We start from the raw sequence: 15673 nt of genomic DNA, 5'->3' as shown, positions 1-15673 counted from the left end.
AGTGTTGTAATTCTATACCTATGTTTGTAGGTTTATTTCACATGTTTTGTTTCTACTGCGCATAAATCATATAGAACAGCGTTGTACACTTCTCATTTGGTTAGCATACTAATGCGAGTGGTGGTAGTTGTAGTTCGAACAGGAGTAAAGCATTGCTTTTTTTAGCATTAAATTACAAAATTACGGAGTACATTCTTTTAAAAATAGGCGAACACTCCTAGTAGTGAATGTGAGAAATCAAAGTGCAAGTCCCACAAAGGAAAGACCGCTGAAAAAAATTAATAGTAACGAGAACGTTGATGTCAATAATATCAAATCTAAAAACAAAAGAAATAATATACGTGAATTAGAGTAATGCTGTATTTCACTTGTCACTTTACTTACATGTCCCGCCTGCTGTATCACTGAGGGATCGTTTCAATTTATCGGTCTTTTGTATAAAGCAGAAGTAAATGTATACAGTCAAACATGGATAACTCGAACTTCAAGGGACCGAGCAAAAGTGGTCGAATTATCAGAGCATTCAAGTTATCAGAGCACTGTCACAAGTCCATATATTTACTTATTTATTAGTAGATACATGTACATATACAAACTATAATATGAATCAAAAGCACAAATGGCTTGTTTCAAATTAAATGCTTCTAATGTAAAGTTTAAAACGTTTTCATGAAAAAGTATAGAGATTTTTCTATCACTTGAGATTGGTTTGTTGTTTGAGGTGATGTTATTGCCAGGACGTTTTTCAGATTGACATTGGCAAAACTTGATCGTTGTTGAAATGCTCAAAAGAAAAGACATTTTTTTCTTTTGGGGTTTACCCACGATCAATTTTGCCGTTTTTTCTTGAAGTTTATGCAGATTACCTTACTTTACCTGGGATTCGTTAAGAGCAACACTCCGAGGCAGTTCAATTAGAAGTTTTACGAGGTTTTACGGTACATTTTATATCACTCACGCTTTTTCAATAGATACTTATTGAATGTACACACGTATTCTGTGTTTAGGTCAAACGATGAATAGTTTTTTGTAGCTCAGACAACGTATACGTTTAATTACAACATTTTTTAAGACGTTCTAAACATTCAACATTCCGACGTTGATTCAACACGGAATCAACGTCGGAAAACTATTCATCACGGGCTAGCCGAGTCACGCACTCAAGGATTTTCGCCACGCACATACAAAACAACATGCGATTTTTGTTTTGTATGTGCGTGGCGAAAATTCTTGCGCGCGTGACCCGGCTAGCTCGTGCTATTCATCGTATCGCAGTATAAATCAAATTTCACCAAACTTTTAGAAAAGTCGTTGACAAAAATATTTTGCCGATGGTGGTAATAACGACGCTTATGAATTACGAAAAGATGAAGTTTACCTCTATGGCTTTGAATAAAGTGATTTTCTAAAGCGAAAACAACCGTTTCGGTAGCTGTTGGGCAAAAAAACAGTTCGAATTAACAGTGTTGAGTTCGAGTTATCTATAGCAATTTATCATTACGTGGGAACGGACCAAAGGAAATGTTCGAATTAACCATGTGTTCGAGCTATCCGTGGACGAGTTATCCATGTTTGACTGTATATAAATCTCAGTGTTTGTCTGTCGTCTGTCTGTCCAGTTATAGCGATAAAATCATAGCACCTAAAAATTGCCGTCGTACCGGAATGAAGCTCGCGACATTCAAATAGCAAGTCTACTGAAAAGCGCTTGTAACCACAAGGCTAAGACATTCTTATCATTTCCATCGCTCTTACCCTCTCACCCATATACACGTACTCTATATCTTTTCGCAATTGCGCATGCTAAATGCGCACTTTTTATTATTAATTAATATCACCTTTTGTATTTGTTTAAAATTTTTTAAAAACTATTTTTTTAACATAATTTATTTTGTAATTTTCACTTTTACATGTGCTGTTTCGATTTCAAATTTGCCGTTATGCTCATATTTCCGGTTTCGGTAAGTCTGTCAAAAGCTAAATATTTTTCAAGTGGAAAATTGTATTATCTGGAGTAGGAATTGCCTTTACATTCACTCTCCATTCTGTCAGACAAAGTATTACAAAGAAAGTCTGATATCTCATTTTTACGGTTTTACGAGTAGCGAGAGGTGCCAGTATCGCCTATCAAAACTTTTATTACATTGTGCTTCTGCTGCAACCGTAACCTTTTTACACACCGACTTTCATGAACTCATTGTTTATTTTTCTCTTAATTTATTCAAACTGCATAAAAAACGCTTTCTTCAGGTTATGAAGTTTAAAAGTTAGAATAGTAAACGCTGTATGTGTTAAATAAAAACAAGTTTTTTGCGCAAAGGGTTTTTTATTACCCGGGCATTCATCCAGTATCAATATATTATTGGCTATGATTTATTGGTTTGAAATTGGTTAAAAGAATTGAATATGTGAAGTACAGTAGACACTCAAATAACGTGAACAATCTGTTCCTGGTACGTTTTCGTCGTTATAGGGGTTTTACGTGATTCGACCAGTAAAATACATGTAAATTGCTTAATCCATTCCAGCATCTTCATAAACTCGATCCCTTGGCTCTTCGAAAAGGAAAAAAACTAGACTTGAGTTTTTAATTCAGTGACTGTACAGTAACTGTAGTATTATTGGTTTGTATTGACAAGCTGTTCTTTTTTTTATCACTTTCACTTGGTTCATGGTCCATAAATACAGAAATTTTACAATAAGTTGAAAGGAGCGCACACTTTTAATGTCAGTTTACATAGATTTTTTTCTGTGTTTCCGGACTTCAAGGTCTATTTGGCAAAAAAATTTATATCTCTAAAATAACGTAAAAAAACATGTTTACTATAATAAGAGCGATGTCTATATGTTCATCTATCCATCGAAAGGGTTCAAAGTACGTAATTATAAAATATAGATTTCAACAATAGTCCAACATGTGACATTCAAGTTAGAAGACCGACACTCAAACACCTGCACTAATAGATCACCCGAACAATGGCGCAGCTACTTATATATATCAATCTCAAAGTCTCTATGTAGTTCCGTTTGTCCAGTTATAGCTATTAAAATATTGGAATGAAGAACCCATATCGCGGATGATTTGGTCTCGGAACCTCCCATGCACCAGGCGAATGCCTTACCAATGTAACTACGTGAGATTGGTGGATTCTTTGGGCGATGTATATTACTATGTTGGTGAAAATACGCTACCGCTCTCCGTTACGATGCAACGTAACGGAGAGCCAAATTGCCACATTTCATGCTTGCTCTGCCGTGAGAGCAAGCATGAAATGTGGCAAGAGGGAAAGCGATATTTTTAATGTTACCAACAAGATTCTCGTTGCTCAATTAGATTTCGAGAATTTGCGTCGACTTGACACTTGAGGTTATATGGAATTTTTTACGTAGTACAAACCAAATACTTTGTATGAGCTATATACATTTTGTGGAGTTTATGGTGTAGAAGTTTCTACTGCATTATCGTATGTGCATAACAATAGTGAAAGGGGAGTGTTGTTGATAACCTTGTCAAGTCAGAACAGGTTTAGTTTTCCATATCCTGCTTATTCTGCGTATTCTTTGACTGCTCGGTTATCTTGTGCAAGATTGCTCATATTGCTTTGGGGACCATGATAGCATTCCACATCTATTTTTAATGTTGGAATACAAGAACTATTGGAAATATAAACAAAATTTATCAAGCCTTGTTAGTATTAATATTAACATAATCTCTCATCAGCTACCTACAATCTTCTGGTAATGCTTGATCGCAATTCAAGATCTCCGAGTGTTATGTTGTTGGTAATTGCATTGCGTCCTTTATTGGCACTTTTTTGTAGATGCTTACGGGTTGAAGAGTGAAGATCAAGGCTGGCTGATCCGTCGTATTACTCCCATTTGCTTATATGGCGCTCACCACTTTACGTTTGACAGTCAGAGCTGGCTATCAGCTCTGTGCTAGAACTTGTCCTTCGCGACTTGTAACGACTAGAACTCATTGCTGCCCAAGATACTATTATTTTTCTCAGGGACTTTTTCATCCAACTAGTCCTGTCTCTAATATTCCTGCGCAAACTTTCTTTACATCATCTCGTCTTGCTTTTTCCTCTGACACCAAGCAATCGAAAGACGAACCACAGGATGAAAAGGGTTTGACAGTTTTTCAAAGGTTCACTCAAGTCTACAAAGAATACGGAAAGACTCTGATTGCTGTTCACTGCGTTACATCTTTGCTGTGGTATGGAGGCTTTTATCTTGTGGCTCAGAGGTCAGTACAGAAAACCTTCGCAAGTTCTGCTCGTATGTGTTCTTATGCACACATGCTGTACATTTGTGTTGAATGCCTTTACGTGTATCAGAGGTATGTCTCGGTTCCCTACGCGCATCTTTGAAGAAGAACTTACTGTTTGCGATTCACAACAAAAGCTCAATATCAAAATTTTACAAACTTCTTTATCAAAGGAATGAGACTACATCCTGTTTGTTTTACTACGTGAAGATGAACTTACGAAAAATTTTAGTAGATTTTATTAGAAAGTATTGCTATTTTTCTATCATTTGCAATCGTTTTTAATGTTTAAGGTGACCTGGCTGACAGGATGTTTTAAGATAAAAATCGACAAAACTTGATTGTGGTTAAAATGCCTGGATCAAGCGAAAGTGCGATTATGATGTCTATAGTTCAATAGGGACCAATAGGAAAGAGACACATAACGCCGTAACTTGAACGCAATAGCTGATGTCAACTACAGCAACTAATATACATCATTTCGCGCAGATTTTCCTGAATGTTTTACCCACAATTAAGTTTTGTCGATTGTAATCTTGATAATCAAAAACAATCGCAAAGGATAGAAAAATACCGATACTTTCCGATAAATTCCATCAAAATTTTGTGTAAGTTCATCTTTAAGGGCTAAGTTTAAAGTTTCGACCAAAAATGTCTATTGGAGAATGGGTTATACGGTGGTCATTCATTAGTGTGAGGCCTAGTCCTGACCTTGGAGTTATCTTTTACATGGCTCTTTTAATCATATGACAAATACCGTACTCTTTCGAAAACTCGCAAACTAATTCAACAGAGCGCTTTTAGATTACACCGAGAATGTTTATTATAAAGCAAACACTCCGTTATGACAGCTTTAAATCATTGAGGTCTTGATAAAGATCTCAGACCATGGCTTTTGCTGATGCACCACAACACGCTTGCTAATCCACTGTCAATACAACCTGCATGACTCGGCTGTTGGGTATCATTGTGTTTTCCAATCAAGGGAAACACTATTGATTTCTTCTAAAATTGTGACGGTGATGGAATTCGAACATTACACATATTCTCAACTTGGAACCCTTAGTTTCTAAACCCACTACTCCCGAGGGTTTGACTATCTTTCAGTTTGAAACTATCCACCATTTTGCGGTGATTTAAGATGTTACGAATTTTTGAACTTGTCGTTAATGTGACTATTTGTTGCGCCATGTATGGCAGTCATGTCTCCAAGTACGACATTGGTTTGAAAAATATTCTGTTGTTTTAATAAGTAGCATTCTTGCTTAGCACTCATTTTTGTTGCTGCCATACTCAGTGAAAATGAGTTTTTATTTTTGCTTATCTAAAGCATATTGCTTCCTTTCACCTAAAATCTTTTTTTAAGTACTTTCTTTGAGCAATAGTCTAATGATACAGTCCTCATTTTACTCGCAACATCTATAATGTTCATAGGAAAATATGTATGGTACGATTTCAGCTTTACATTTTTTTATCTGGATGTCCGTGGCGGTGACATGATGCCGGGATTTGAGCTGTTTACATTTATGTGAGAGTTGTTTTGAATGTGTGTTTTGCTATTTTGTGAAAGCCTAGCCTGTGGTTCAATGCCCTGCTATTTCAGCGGTATTGACTTACTGCCCTTTCTGGTAAAGATGGGCGCTAGTGAAGCAATACAGTCTAAATACTCAGCTGCGGGAGACTATGTGGTAGCGTACATTCTCTATGAAATAGCGAAACCCGTAAGGTACATCTCTACTCTCGCACTTACTCGTCAGGCTGTGGTCTACATGCGACGGATGGGGTGAGTCCATTTATCCTGTTAGCTGTAGTTTACTTCATTGTAATTGAAACAGGAAAGAAAACAATAATGATACTCTTTGCCATAATATTAGCTGTCTGTATGAAGTCATGAATAGATGTTGGGAAAAGTATAGAATTGTATGGGGTTTGAACTTGCAACACGGGGTTTGGATGCCCTGGATGGACTGCGCCAATTGACCATTTTGCGTGATCTTGGAATAACTGTTCAGATACTTGACGATCTATCACAGCACACTGGACTACCAGGGTACTAGTGATGACAATACAAACCTATAATGTCTTACTCTAGAAATCGATCAAATTTTGTGATGATCGGCTATTGGCCATAAACAATTTTTAAAAGTTAAAAGTCAATTCACTTTTAAGTTTTTGAACTGGAAAAGCAAAGTTATCTTTGCCTATCAAGTATCTTGATTAATAACAATATATCAAATCCTGCATGAACTGTTTCCATATTTGTCAAACTTTTGGATGGGCCGCTAACAGCTTTGGTAACCATATCAATTATAATGGCTAGAAATTCCACTGTCATACAGCCCACGACCAAAGTGATATTGGAAAAAAGAAAGGGTACTGATGGTTGAAAAATGCAATATTAACAGTCAAATGGCACTGCAGTGCAATAGGATAACTGCAATGGTAGCTGTAATGTACTGGGTGTGGGTGTTATTATATACAACAAATAGCAATAATGAAAGAAAAATATTATGTTTATATCTCTCCCCCTGCAATAGGAGAAATGCAATATTGGCCAATATTAGAAGTAAAATGCACTGATATTATTAGAATAACCAATATTATTAATATAGTAATGATATAAAACCAATGCACAATTTTGTTTACATTTCAAAACGTCATAGCTAGCAATATCAAGAAGTTGTGATATTTATATAGATTTTTAGAAAATCTGTACTACGTAGCCTAGTCATTGTTCTGTAGTCATCCAAACTTATAATTAAATATTGTAATAACTTCATAAAAATCGTTAGAAAAAAATATCATCGTCGTTTCCTTTACTTACACTGCGTTGGACATCAGTTAGAATACCAAAGTACTCAAAAGTGTCTAAAATGTCAGTTACTTTGAAATCGGCAAAAATGAAACGATTTCAGTACTCCTGCGTTAATTACAGAAACCTTCGGCAATTCGACAATGCTATAGACTGGTGAAATGTGCACGTTATTTTTTCGTGAAATGCGCATGACTTAATCGTTCTATTCTCTGTCGCTCGGCGTTTTAATTTCCGGTCTTAACTTTGATAAAAGTGAGGCTTAGCACGTTTTAATAACGATTTTTGGCCAAATAAATCTGTCTATTTATGTATAATCTGATCAGATGGGTTAGTTTTAGGAATTTGCGGTAACCTTTCAAAGGCTTGGTAACATATTTAAATAGGTTTATTTGCGTTTTGTATCATTATTATACTTAAACGACTTTACAGAAAAATAGTTAAATTTGTTGATAAGATTTCGTTACAAGGGATTGGTGACAGCTGTTAACGGATAATTTTTCGGGAGTTGTGTGCTCATGTGCATTTATCATAAATCTCCCAACCAATCGCTCCGCTCGTGTTTGATCGTGGGATTACAGGAAAGCTTATAAATTGATGTAAGGTTTTTCAAGGGTTTAAAGGATTTTAAAAGGTTTTAAAACGTTTCTACCAAATTGAAACTGATGGTCTAGTTTCTAAGATTTGGCTGCTCTAGTAAAACGGCTTCCAGCACACGATATGATTATCACAAACCCTAAATGGACAGCATTTCATTACAATTAGTTTTACATAATGTAGTCATAATAGTTGAATGAAGGCACAAATTTGAAACTTTTGCTTTGTGTGCGTGTGTATTATTATGCTTGAGCATGCCTGTGTGTGTAGACAACTCTGATGTTTGCGGTTTGCTATTACTGTAGTAACTGATACAAATATCAATTTTAGCTGAAGTCATACTATTTAAAATGTTTATGAAGTCATCAAAATAAAGGTAGTCATCACATAACTAGTATTTCTATAGTTGTTATTATTAGTTGTAGTCAATTAGACACGCTATGTTAGTTTTTTTAGGTTAAAACTGCTCATACGCAGCTCATGTGCACGGTCATATGCTGGAATAAATATCTCTAAAATAATTCATTGCAGTTTATTTAATTTGTACCACAGCCTGTAAGCGCATGAGAATCACAGTCTGTAAGTGTATGGGAATCACAGTCTGTAAGCATATGAGAATCACAGTTTGTAAGCGTATGAGAATCACAGTTTGTAAGCGTATGAGAATCACAGTCTGTAAGCGTATTAGAATCAGTCTGTAAGTGTATGAGAATTTGCTAATAAAAATTTTGGGCAGTTACACAGCGTTAAAACAAATATGTTGTATAAATTTTATAAAAAATAAATGTAAAAAAGAACTGTATTAGCAACGTAATAGTATATATAGTTTTCTATTGTTATTTTATGTTAGGAAAGTGTAGGCTTGATGTTGTGTACCTTTAAAGCAGAGATGGTGGGCATAACTTGCTTAAACGTACACTAGAAGTGTTCAACCCTATTTATTATTTCGACATATTTTGTAATAAAGCTTCAGCCTCATTTTCACTGTCATAAGCAGCACTTCCAACAATTTGAATGTTGGAGATGCTGGTGAGTACCTTGCTGGTGGAATTACATCTGTTCTAACTTTATTATATTAAGTTAGAGCAATTCGAGGTTGGACTATGGTACTATCGTATATACTCGTATTCACTACATTGCCATTACATCATGGGAGTTGTCCTTCCTGTGAAGAAGTGCTTAGGTGCGCTTTAGCTGAGTACTCAGAGACGATCCCATGTGGTCCATAGTCTAAACTTGAAGATAGTTGACATACTTTAGCTGTGCTAGTTTTATAAGTCAAGTGATGAATGAGTGGGTACAGCATGACATTGCATACCAATTTTGTTACTTATTTTCATTAAAATTCTCACTACGCTCATTGATTTGATTTTAACTACTTACATTTAACCATTTATTAGTTATTTGCACTTCTAGTGTTATCATTCTTGAAACAGGTTTTTGATGTTGGACAGTTATGGGCAACTGTGTCGCAATTTGAAAACAGTTCATAATTTAGAAAATACATCACTAGTATCAGTTGTAATCTTAGCTTATTTCCTTTTCCGTGATCTACAGAACCTACAGAACATGCTTTCCATGTAGTAACCGTTTTAAGAGAATTCTTCTACAAGCTCTAAAATCTTAGCTTTTTGGCCTGATTAGGGCCTACAGTTGTTTGTGGGATGCTATGAAGGACGAGTGTTTAATGCAGAGAGACAGGAAATGTCAATCGTTTAGAAATATTGCAGTCTTCCATGATGATATTTCCTTGCGTTGCCTTGTTCAATATTGTATATTTGGTTAAAGGAATTTGTTGTGTTTGCGAAAGTTAGCTACCAATTGTTATTTTCAGTTTGTATCATATAACACAAAAGTTTTATATTACATTATTTAAAAAGTTATGCGCTATATTTATAATCAAGTATGGCATTCGCTGGAAAACTGTAACACCAGTTAGTTGGAATTATTTTCTACAGGGTAGAATTGGTATGAGTTGCTTCAGAGTTTAGTATTTACGAGCTCTTCACAAGATCCCTCAATCCTTTTGTTTAATGTTCAGTTAGAAAATGGCTAATCTTAGTAGCTATAGACTATTTATACTGACTTGACAATGATTGGGTACTTAGACGCTGGCAATGATTATGAGAAGAAACTCCATGCATTGTCATGGACAGTGGCAACAGCTTCAAATTTCTCTAAATTATTTCTTTTTTGCAGTTGTCTTCCTAATACATGTAGATATCAAATTCACCACTACAGAGCTTCCACTTTCAAGAGTGAAATGCATTCAATGTCGCATTGAAATTTAGTTGTAAGCATTCATTATTGCTACAAGATCATTGATTGAAGTGAACTTTGGAATAATCTTTCCATGTTTTGTAGGTACCTTCCCCCTATTAAACCTGAAAACAAGCTGAGGAATTTGGCTAAGGATGGTCGTGATAATCTAAAGGACAAGTATCAGGTAGTGCACTGACATGGTAGATATTGCTTGTTAAGTTGCAACACTTACCAGATGCAAAGTTAGAGGTCTTGCCGTATTGCTAGATCTCTATGAATCTAGGATGCTATAAATCGACATTCATGTCAGGCCTAAAAACTTTAATTATTTGTACTTTAAAAATAAAATGCTTTCATAATCTTTTAATATAGGGGCTTACAAGCCCAAGTGGGGCTACAGCATTCATTTAGCCTTTCAAATGAGCTTGGTTAAAACAACTTAGGTTATAATATTGTCATATGTCATATTATATATTATAGATAGCAAAATGATAAGTTAAAAATTGTATCATTGCCATATATGCTCTAGTGGTAATGCATTGTAGCATTGGCATACGTATTGGAGTTTCGTCGTATCTGACAAAGCTATAATGTGCATCAATGTGTTATCATGTACACCACAACGCTAACGTATATGCGTATGACAATACTACAATATGTATCACAATGCTAAAATGCCCATAAAGCCACTATGTAGTATTTGTTGATGAAATTGGAGAGTGGTCAACCAGCAGTGGCTCTAGATTGAGTGCTATGCTGGTGATATGGCCGTTGGCAGTCAATAGACAACTAGAATATTCAAATCCACCATAGTCTAGGCTGTTTATTTTTTGTTGGCAGCAACAGAACAATTTGCATCTGTGAAACATTTCCTATTTTGCTGACTAGCCAGCCTAGATGTGTATCCCATAGCACTGGGTGTGTTGGGGTAGTCATATTCATAACTAGTTCATTGTGCCATTGTGCCAGATATTAATCATTCTTGGAACACTTGGAAACGTGACATTTCATCTTGGTATTGTGTAAGTTACTGTAAAACCTGTATTTGAATGCCGCCTCCATTTGACCGTCACTATTTACCATTCGTGATCTTTATGAACCCATAATAGCAAGTGATCAGTAGAAAAGTGTCCACAACATCGTACTAATAATGACTCGGATTCATCGATAACAATTAAATCTTTCATTGTTTCTGTTCGTATCAAAGTCCATTTTTCGACTCAAATGCTTTTTAGCTTTTCGTTAAAACTTTGGGAGCAGCACCATAGAAATATTTAATAACTGTATCAGGCTAATAGTAGTTTCTATTTTCAAAACGGTCTTGCTACTTTGATGTATATGAAACAGGTTTTGCGCATTCACAGTGGAATTTGTGCTACTACGTATTTTGAGGCTAAAATCTGAGGCTGTTTTGATTACACACGTTTTTCTTTATTCGTGCAAGAAGTGTATACATGTATTCTAAAGTGCATATTGCGTAAAAGTTTTGCCTTGCTAAACATTTGTTTGGACGCTACTATCGACTAGCTCACCTGTGCAGAAGAGGAGTTGAGGTCAGAAGACACTGTGGAAGGTATTGAACAGCCAGAAGAATATGGAATAGCTCCTAACGAAAACAATCAGAATCGTAGCTGGCTGAGTAAACGATGCCAATATGTTTATTTTAAAAATGTTAATTTTGGTTTTAAAATTTTAATTTTTTTTGGAATTTATCATAAATATGGTTTATTAATGTCAATTGTTTTTAAATATATATCTGTAGCATTTGATCGATTATAGGTCTACATTTGCAGTTTTATGGCATATTATTTGATAGCTTCATTGCAGTAATATGAACTCAGCTTACAATGGATCGACGCTCATAACTCCTTTTCTATTGCACATAAAAAGCCAATTTTTGCTGCAAACTGTAGAAAACATAAAAATGAGTGCATTGAGATTTCATGCAATCTTGTTAAATATATTTATCAAATGAAAGTGAGCCTTCAAATTTAGAATGAAATAAAAGACTTGAAAGCTTCAACAAATTGCATTGTAGGCTATAAGATCGTAGTAGGCTAATTGCAAGTAATAGATATCAACTGGTAGAGGTATCAGCTTTTATGTGCATATTTATTAAGAGATCTACGAAAAGTTGGAGGTTAGTTAGCAAATTTCTTGTGTCCAACAACGTTAATGTCATACCGCCTGAAGAAGAGCGTAAAATATAGGTGACATTAGATTCGCCTGTGAAATGGTTCAATTTTTTTTCTCAACGTTCGGATGCGGCGTTCAACAAATACAACCCCACTCTTTATTTGAACACCACTTCCAATAAAGCGCTACTTCTAAGGGAAGGGTTGAAATAGAGTGCCATGGCATTCAGATAAAGGTTTTACGGTAATAACCTTTCAGTCAGTGTAAGGCGCTGTCCTAGCCTTATGATATCATAGAGTCATACAGCTGTTGCTGCTGTTGTAGCAGCATTCTTGCCTTGCTATAACAACCTTGGGGATTTGTTGGTTGATTAGTTTTGAAATTGCAATTTGTTTTATTAGTTCTCCGAACAAAACAACTCTGTTGGCTTGAACATTAATTTACCATCCGTCGTCATTTAGGTCAATGCTACATATATATGAATTAATTCAGTTCCATAGCTGACGGGTAGGTTACAGGTTATATTTAAATCGCCGTGTCAGCCTTTTTCCGCGGAGTTACAATTTTACCTGTCAATGGATTTGATTTCGTTTGGATAGAATTTTGATTCCATTTTTTCCATATTAGCTGAAGTTTGTTTCCATTAGGCCATGCACTTATGAGTCATCGCTGATGTCAGCATACGTCTTCTTCATTGATTTGAGCTTAAAGTATAACATCGCTTGTACAGTGAAGCTTCACATACAGATTTCACTCATTTCGGCACTTTTGTAGTGTTAAAACTGTCATATGACGGATCAGTCATAACCATGAGAATCACTGTATGTCATTTAATTATTTCAACAACACAAAAACCTATCATAACTAATTAATAAGTATTGCAGACATTTGCGCTTACCAATAAATCAGGTGAACTCTGTTGGAGAGATGTAACGAATGAAATTATCAAAGGAGCAATCAATAATGTGATGGTGAACTGGAGGCGAATCGTAGTGTAGGCTCGGTGAAACGTAAGAATAAAATGTAGAGGTGGGGATAGAGATGTGCAGAGTAGCTCACTTCATTTCATAATTATATCATTAATTTTGATAATTTTCAAGTTTTTATGTTTTTTATTTCTAACTTAAACTTCTTTTTTTCACTTAATAAAATGCGAATGTCATATATTTGCTATTATGTCAGAGGTGGACTGAAATTAAATTGCACATTGTACATAGGAAGGTTTGTATGTTGGAGCAATGCGAAGTAGGGTTCCAGCTGTATTTGCACGAGTGCTACTGTCATTACTTCTTTCTTTTCCATAATAGAGAAACAATTATAGGAGTAACGTGTAAATCAGTTCAAATGTTTTACCAAATACAAACAGTTGCAAGGTACACTATAGAGGTCATGACCTTCATCCCATCACTTCTCGTTGGTTATTCTATCAAACAAGTGGCATGTCATTGCGTGTACACATAGTGAAGGTTTAGCGCTGGCTATATGTCTTGTTGACACAAATAGCTCAGGTTTTGCACAGAAATTTTTTTATCTAGAGCTATCTTATAATAAGGGCATTTGTGTTTCGCCTATCCAACGCTTTTTTGTAAGTTTAGGCAACAGTGCAGTGAGCAGGTTGCTGAAGTTGAACCTCAGTTTATGTGCATTGCTGACTCAGAGGCACAAAATTAAGCATTGTCTTCTCTTTTATTCTAAACAGCTACAGGGATGTAGTTGTGCTGTTCAGTGTACTCATATGAATCCTTGCCTTGGATAAAGTTGCGAAAATCATTCAAATAGTATTCCTGATAAGCGGGTCACAAACTGACTTTCACTCCATCTAGAGAAATTGATTGGGAAGTCTATCACAGTCCATAATTTATCCCAGACTTTATTCCTTCTGCTCAAAAAATCTCCACTGCTTCTTTTGTCAGAGAATGTGAAATGCCAAGCTAACGTGTCAGGTTGCATAGCCCGACATCGCTTGTAACTAACGCAATCAACTTCTACTCATAGCTTTGACAATCAACTTTTGGCCTTGTAATTGTTATCATTTTTTAATAGGTTTTTTAATTAATATTTTAATTTCATAAGGTGATTGGAGTTGTCCATGTCGATATTGTAGTTGAGTCATTTGACACTTGACGGCGGAGAATGGTTGTCGTACAGCCAGATGTTAAAGCGTAAATGATGTGATAATTGTGTCCACCTGCTACAAGGTGTCTGACCTTGTGCATATTTTCGCTTTCAGGAACAGAAAGATGACATGAAGGAGCGATATGCCAAGACCAAGGAGGTATACCGGGCAAGACTCACTACGTATAGCAAGAGGCGTACAAACCGAAAGCATTTCTATCGAACTCAAAATTCACATTTGCATAAGCCGAATGCAGGCTATCGACATCCTAAAAAGCACTCTGAAAGCCTGCGTAGCAAGTCTTCGACAAAGTAACTGCTCATTCTTTTTATTCCATGATTTTGCTTGATTTACGCAGTCGTTAATGCTCACAAGTCTACATTCAGGACTGTTGATGATATTTTATGTTACTTTTTCAAGATGGAGTAATCTATTTTGTAATCAGGAGGCGATTAATGAGCCTGTGTTTGCATGCTTTTATGTATTGCTGTATGATTAGTTCAGTAGTCGTAACTAAGTTCTTGTAATTATAGAAAGGAAGCAATTTATATACTATCCGCTGGCAATGATGCACATTTCTGATATTCTTTTTTCTCATTTCCAAAACATTTTCACGCACTTTAGGTTAAAAACGACTTGAGTTAAGCGTACCAATTTACAGTGTTCGACATTTCAGATACTTTGGCAGCGGCATTGCAATTACGTAATTAGAAATGATTTTTTTATTTAAACTAAAATAGATGAAGATGTCAAAGATACAATGCTGGGGTGTTGGTATGGCTCGATGTAGTTATTAGTAATTATAAATTTGTTATTACATGTAGCCTCTGGCTGCTAAATGAAATGTCTGTAGCATTCATTTGTGATTAGAATTATGGTGCTGGGAAATTTCAAACAAATTAGTATAATGATGAGTCATCTGAAACTATAATGGGTTGTTAGTAAAGAATACGCTCATCAACTAGTTCATCAGCCTGCAGATAAATTTTATTTTTAACGGCTTCTGACGCGCCTACGCTAGAAAAGGATTATAAGTGATGATTTGGTCGAGATGATGGTCGCAACATTGGCGACTAGGCTGGCTGGCCCCTCTGCGCTCCAGCGTGGATGAAGAGGATGGCTAGCCATCTTGCAAGACTAAAAAACAAAATCTGGTAAGGAGCTCCTCTGCTAGCCAACAACTAGCTAGCTAGTTAAAGATGGTGTCTCAATAAAAACACCTAATGGACGTCTATGGCAAACCACTGTTGAAATCTGCCAAGAAAGTCTTGGTTGTAGGAAGCAGGGAAAAACCTTGATCGCCTACGTTCTCGCAGGACATGGTACATAAAGAGATGGTTAGGAGGTGCATAAGGATAGACTGGAAAAGTAATCTACTAAAAACCCAATTGATGAGCTAATAAAAAAATGTAGGGCTAGCCATAGGAATAGACCTCAACATGTTGTGCGTGGGTCAGGCATCCTAGACACATTGGCCACA

General features: G+C 35.8%; 1 protein-coding gene across 1 annotated transcript; it reads left to right on the top strand.

Moving 5' to 3' along the window:
- Nucleotides 1–3821: 3821 nt before the first annotated feature.
- LOC137387754 (uncharacterized protein C18orf19 homolog A-like) lies at nucleotides 3822–14968 on the top strand. Its single transcript, XM_068074259.1, has 4 exons — nucleotides 3822–4249; nucleotides 5874–6053; nucleotides 10044–10125; nucleotides 14308–14968. The coding sequence occupies exons 1-4, from the start codon at nucleotides 3888–3890 to the stop codon at nucleotides 14506–14508; spliced, it is 825 nt and encodes a 274-aa protein (XP_067930360.1). The 5' UTR covers nucleotides 3822–3887; the 3' UTR covers nucleotides 14509–14968.
- The last annotated feature ends 705 nt before the right edge of the window (nucleotides 14969–15673 follow it).

This window comes from Watersipora subatra, chromosome 2 (assembly GCF_963576615.1).
Source record: "Watersipora subatra chromosome 2, tzWatSuba1.1, whole genome shotgun sequence".
In the NCBI taxonomy this organism is placed as follows: domain Eukaryota; kingdom Metazoa; phylum Bryozoa; class Gymnolaemata; order Cheilostomatida; family Watersiporidae; genus Watersipora; species Watersipora subatra.
The sequence above is the reverse complement of the archived record's forward strand: the minus strand, read 5'-3'. Positions and strand labels throughout refer to the sequence as shown.

Excerpts from the sequence above, each read along its gene's own strand:
- LOC137387754 (XM_068074259.1), top strand. The coding sequence starts at position 3,888 with ATGGCGCTCACCACTTTACGTTTGACAGTCAGAGCTGGCTATCAGCTC. Across the intron at positions 6,054-10,043 it reads GTCTACATGCGACGGATGGG|GTACCTTCCCCCTATTAAAC; the intron begins GTGAGTCCATTT and ends CATGTTTTGTAG. Across the intron at positions 10,126-14,307 it reads ATCTAAAGGACAAGTATCAG|GAACAGAAAGATGACATGAA; the intron begins GTAGTGCACTGA and ends TTTCGCTTTCAG.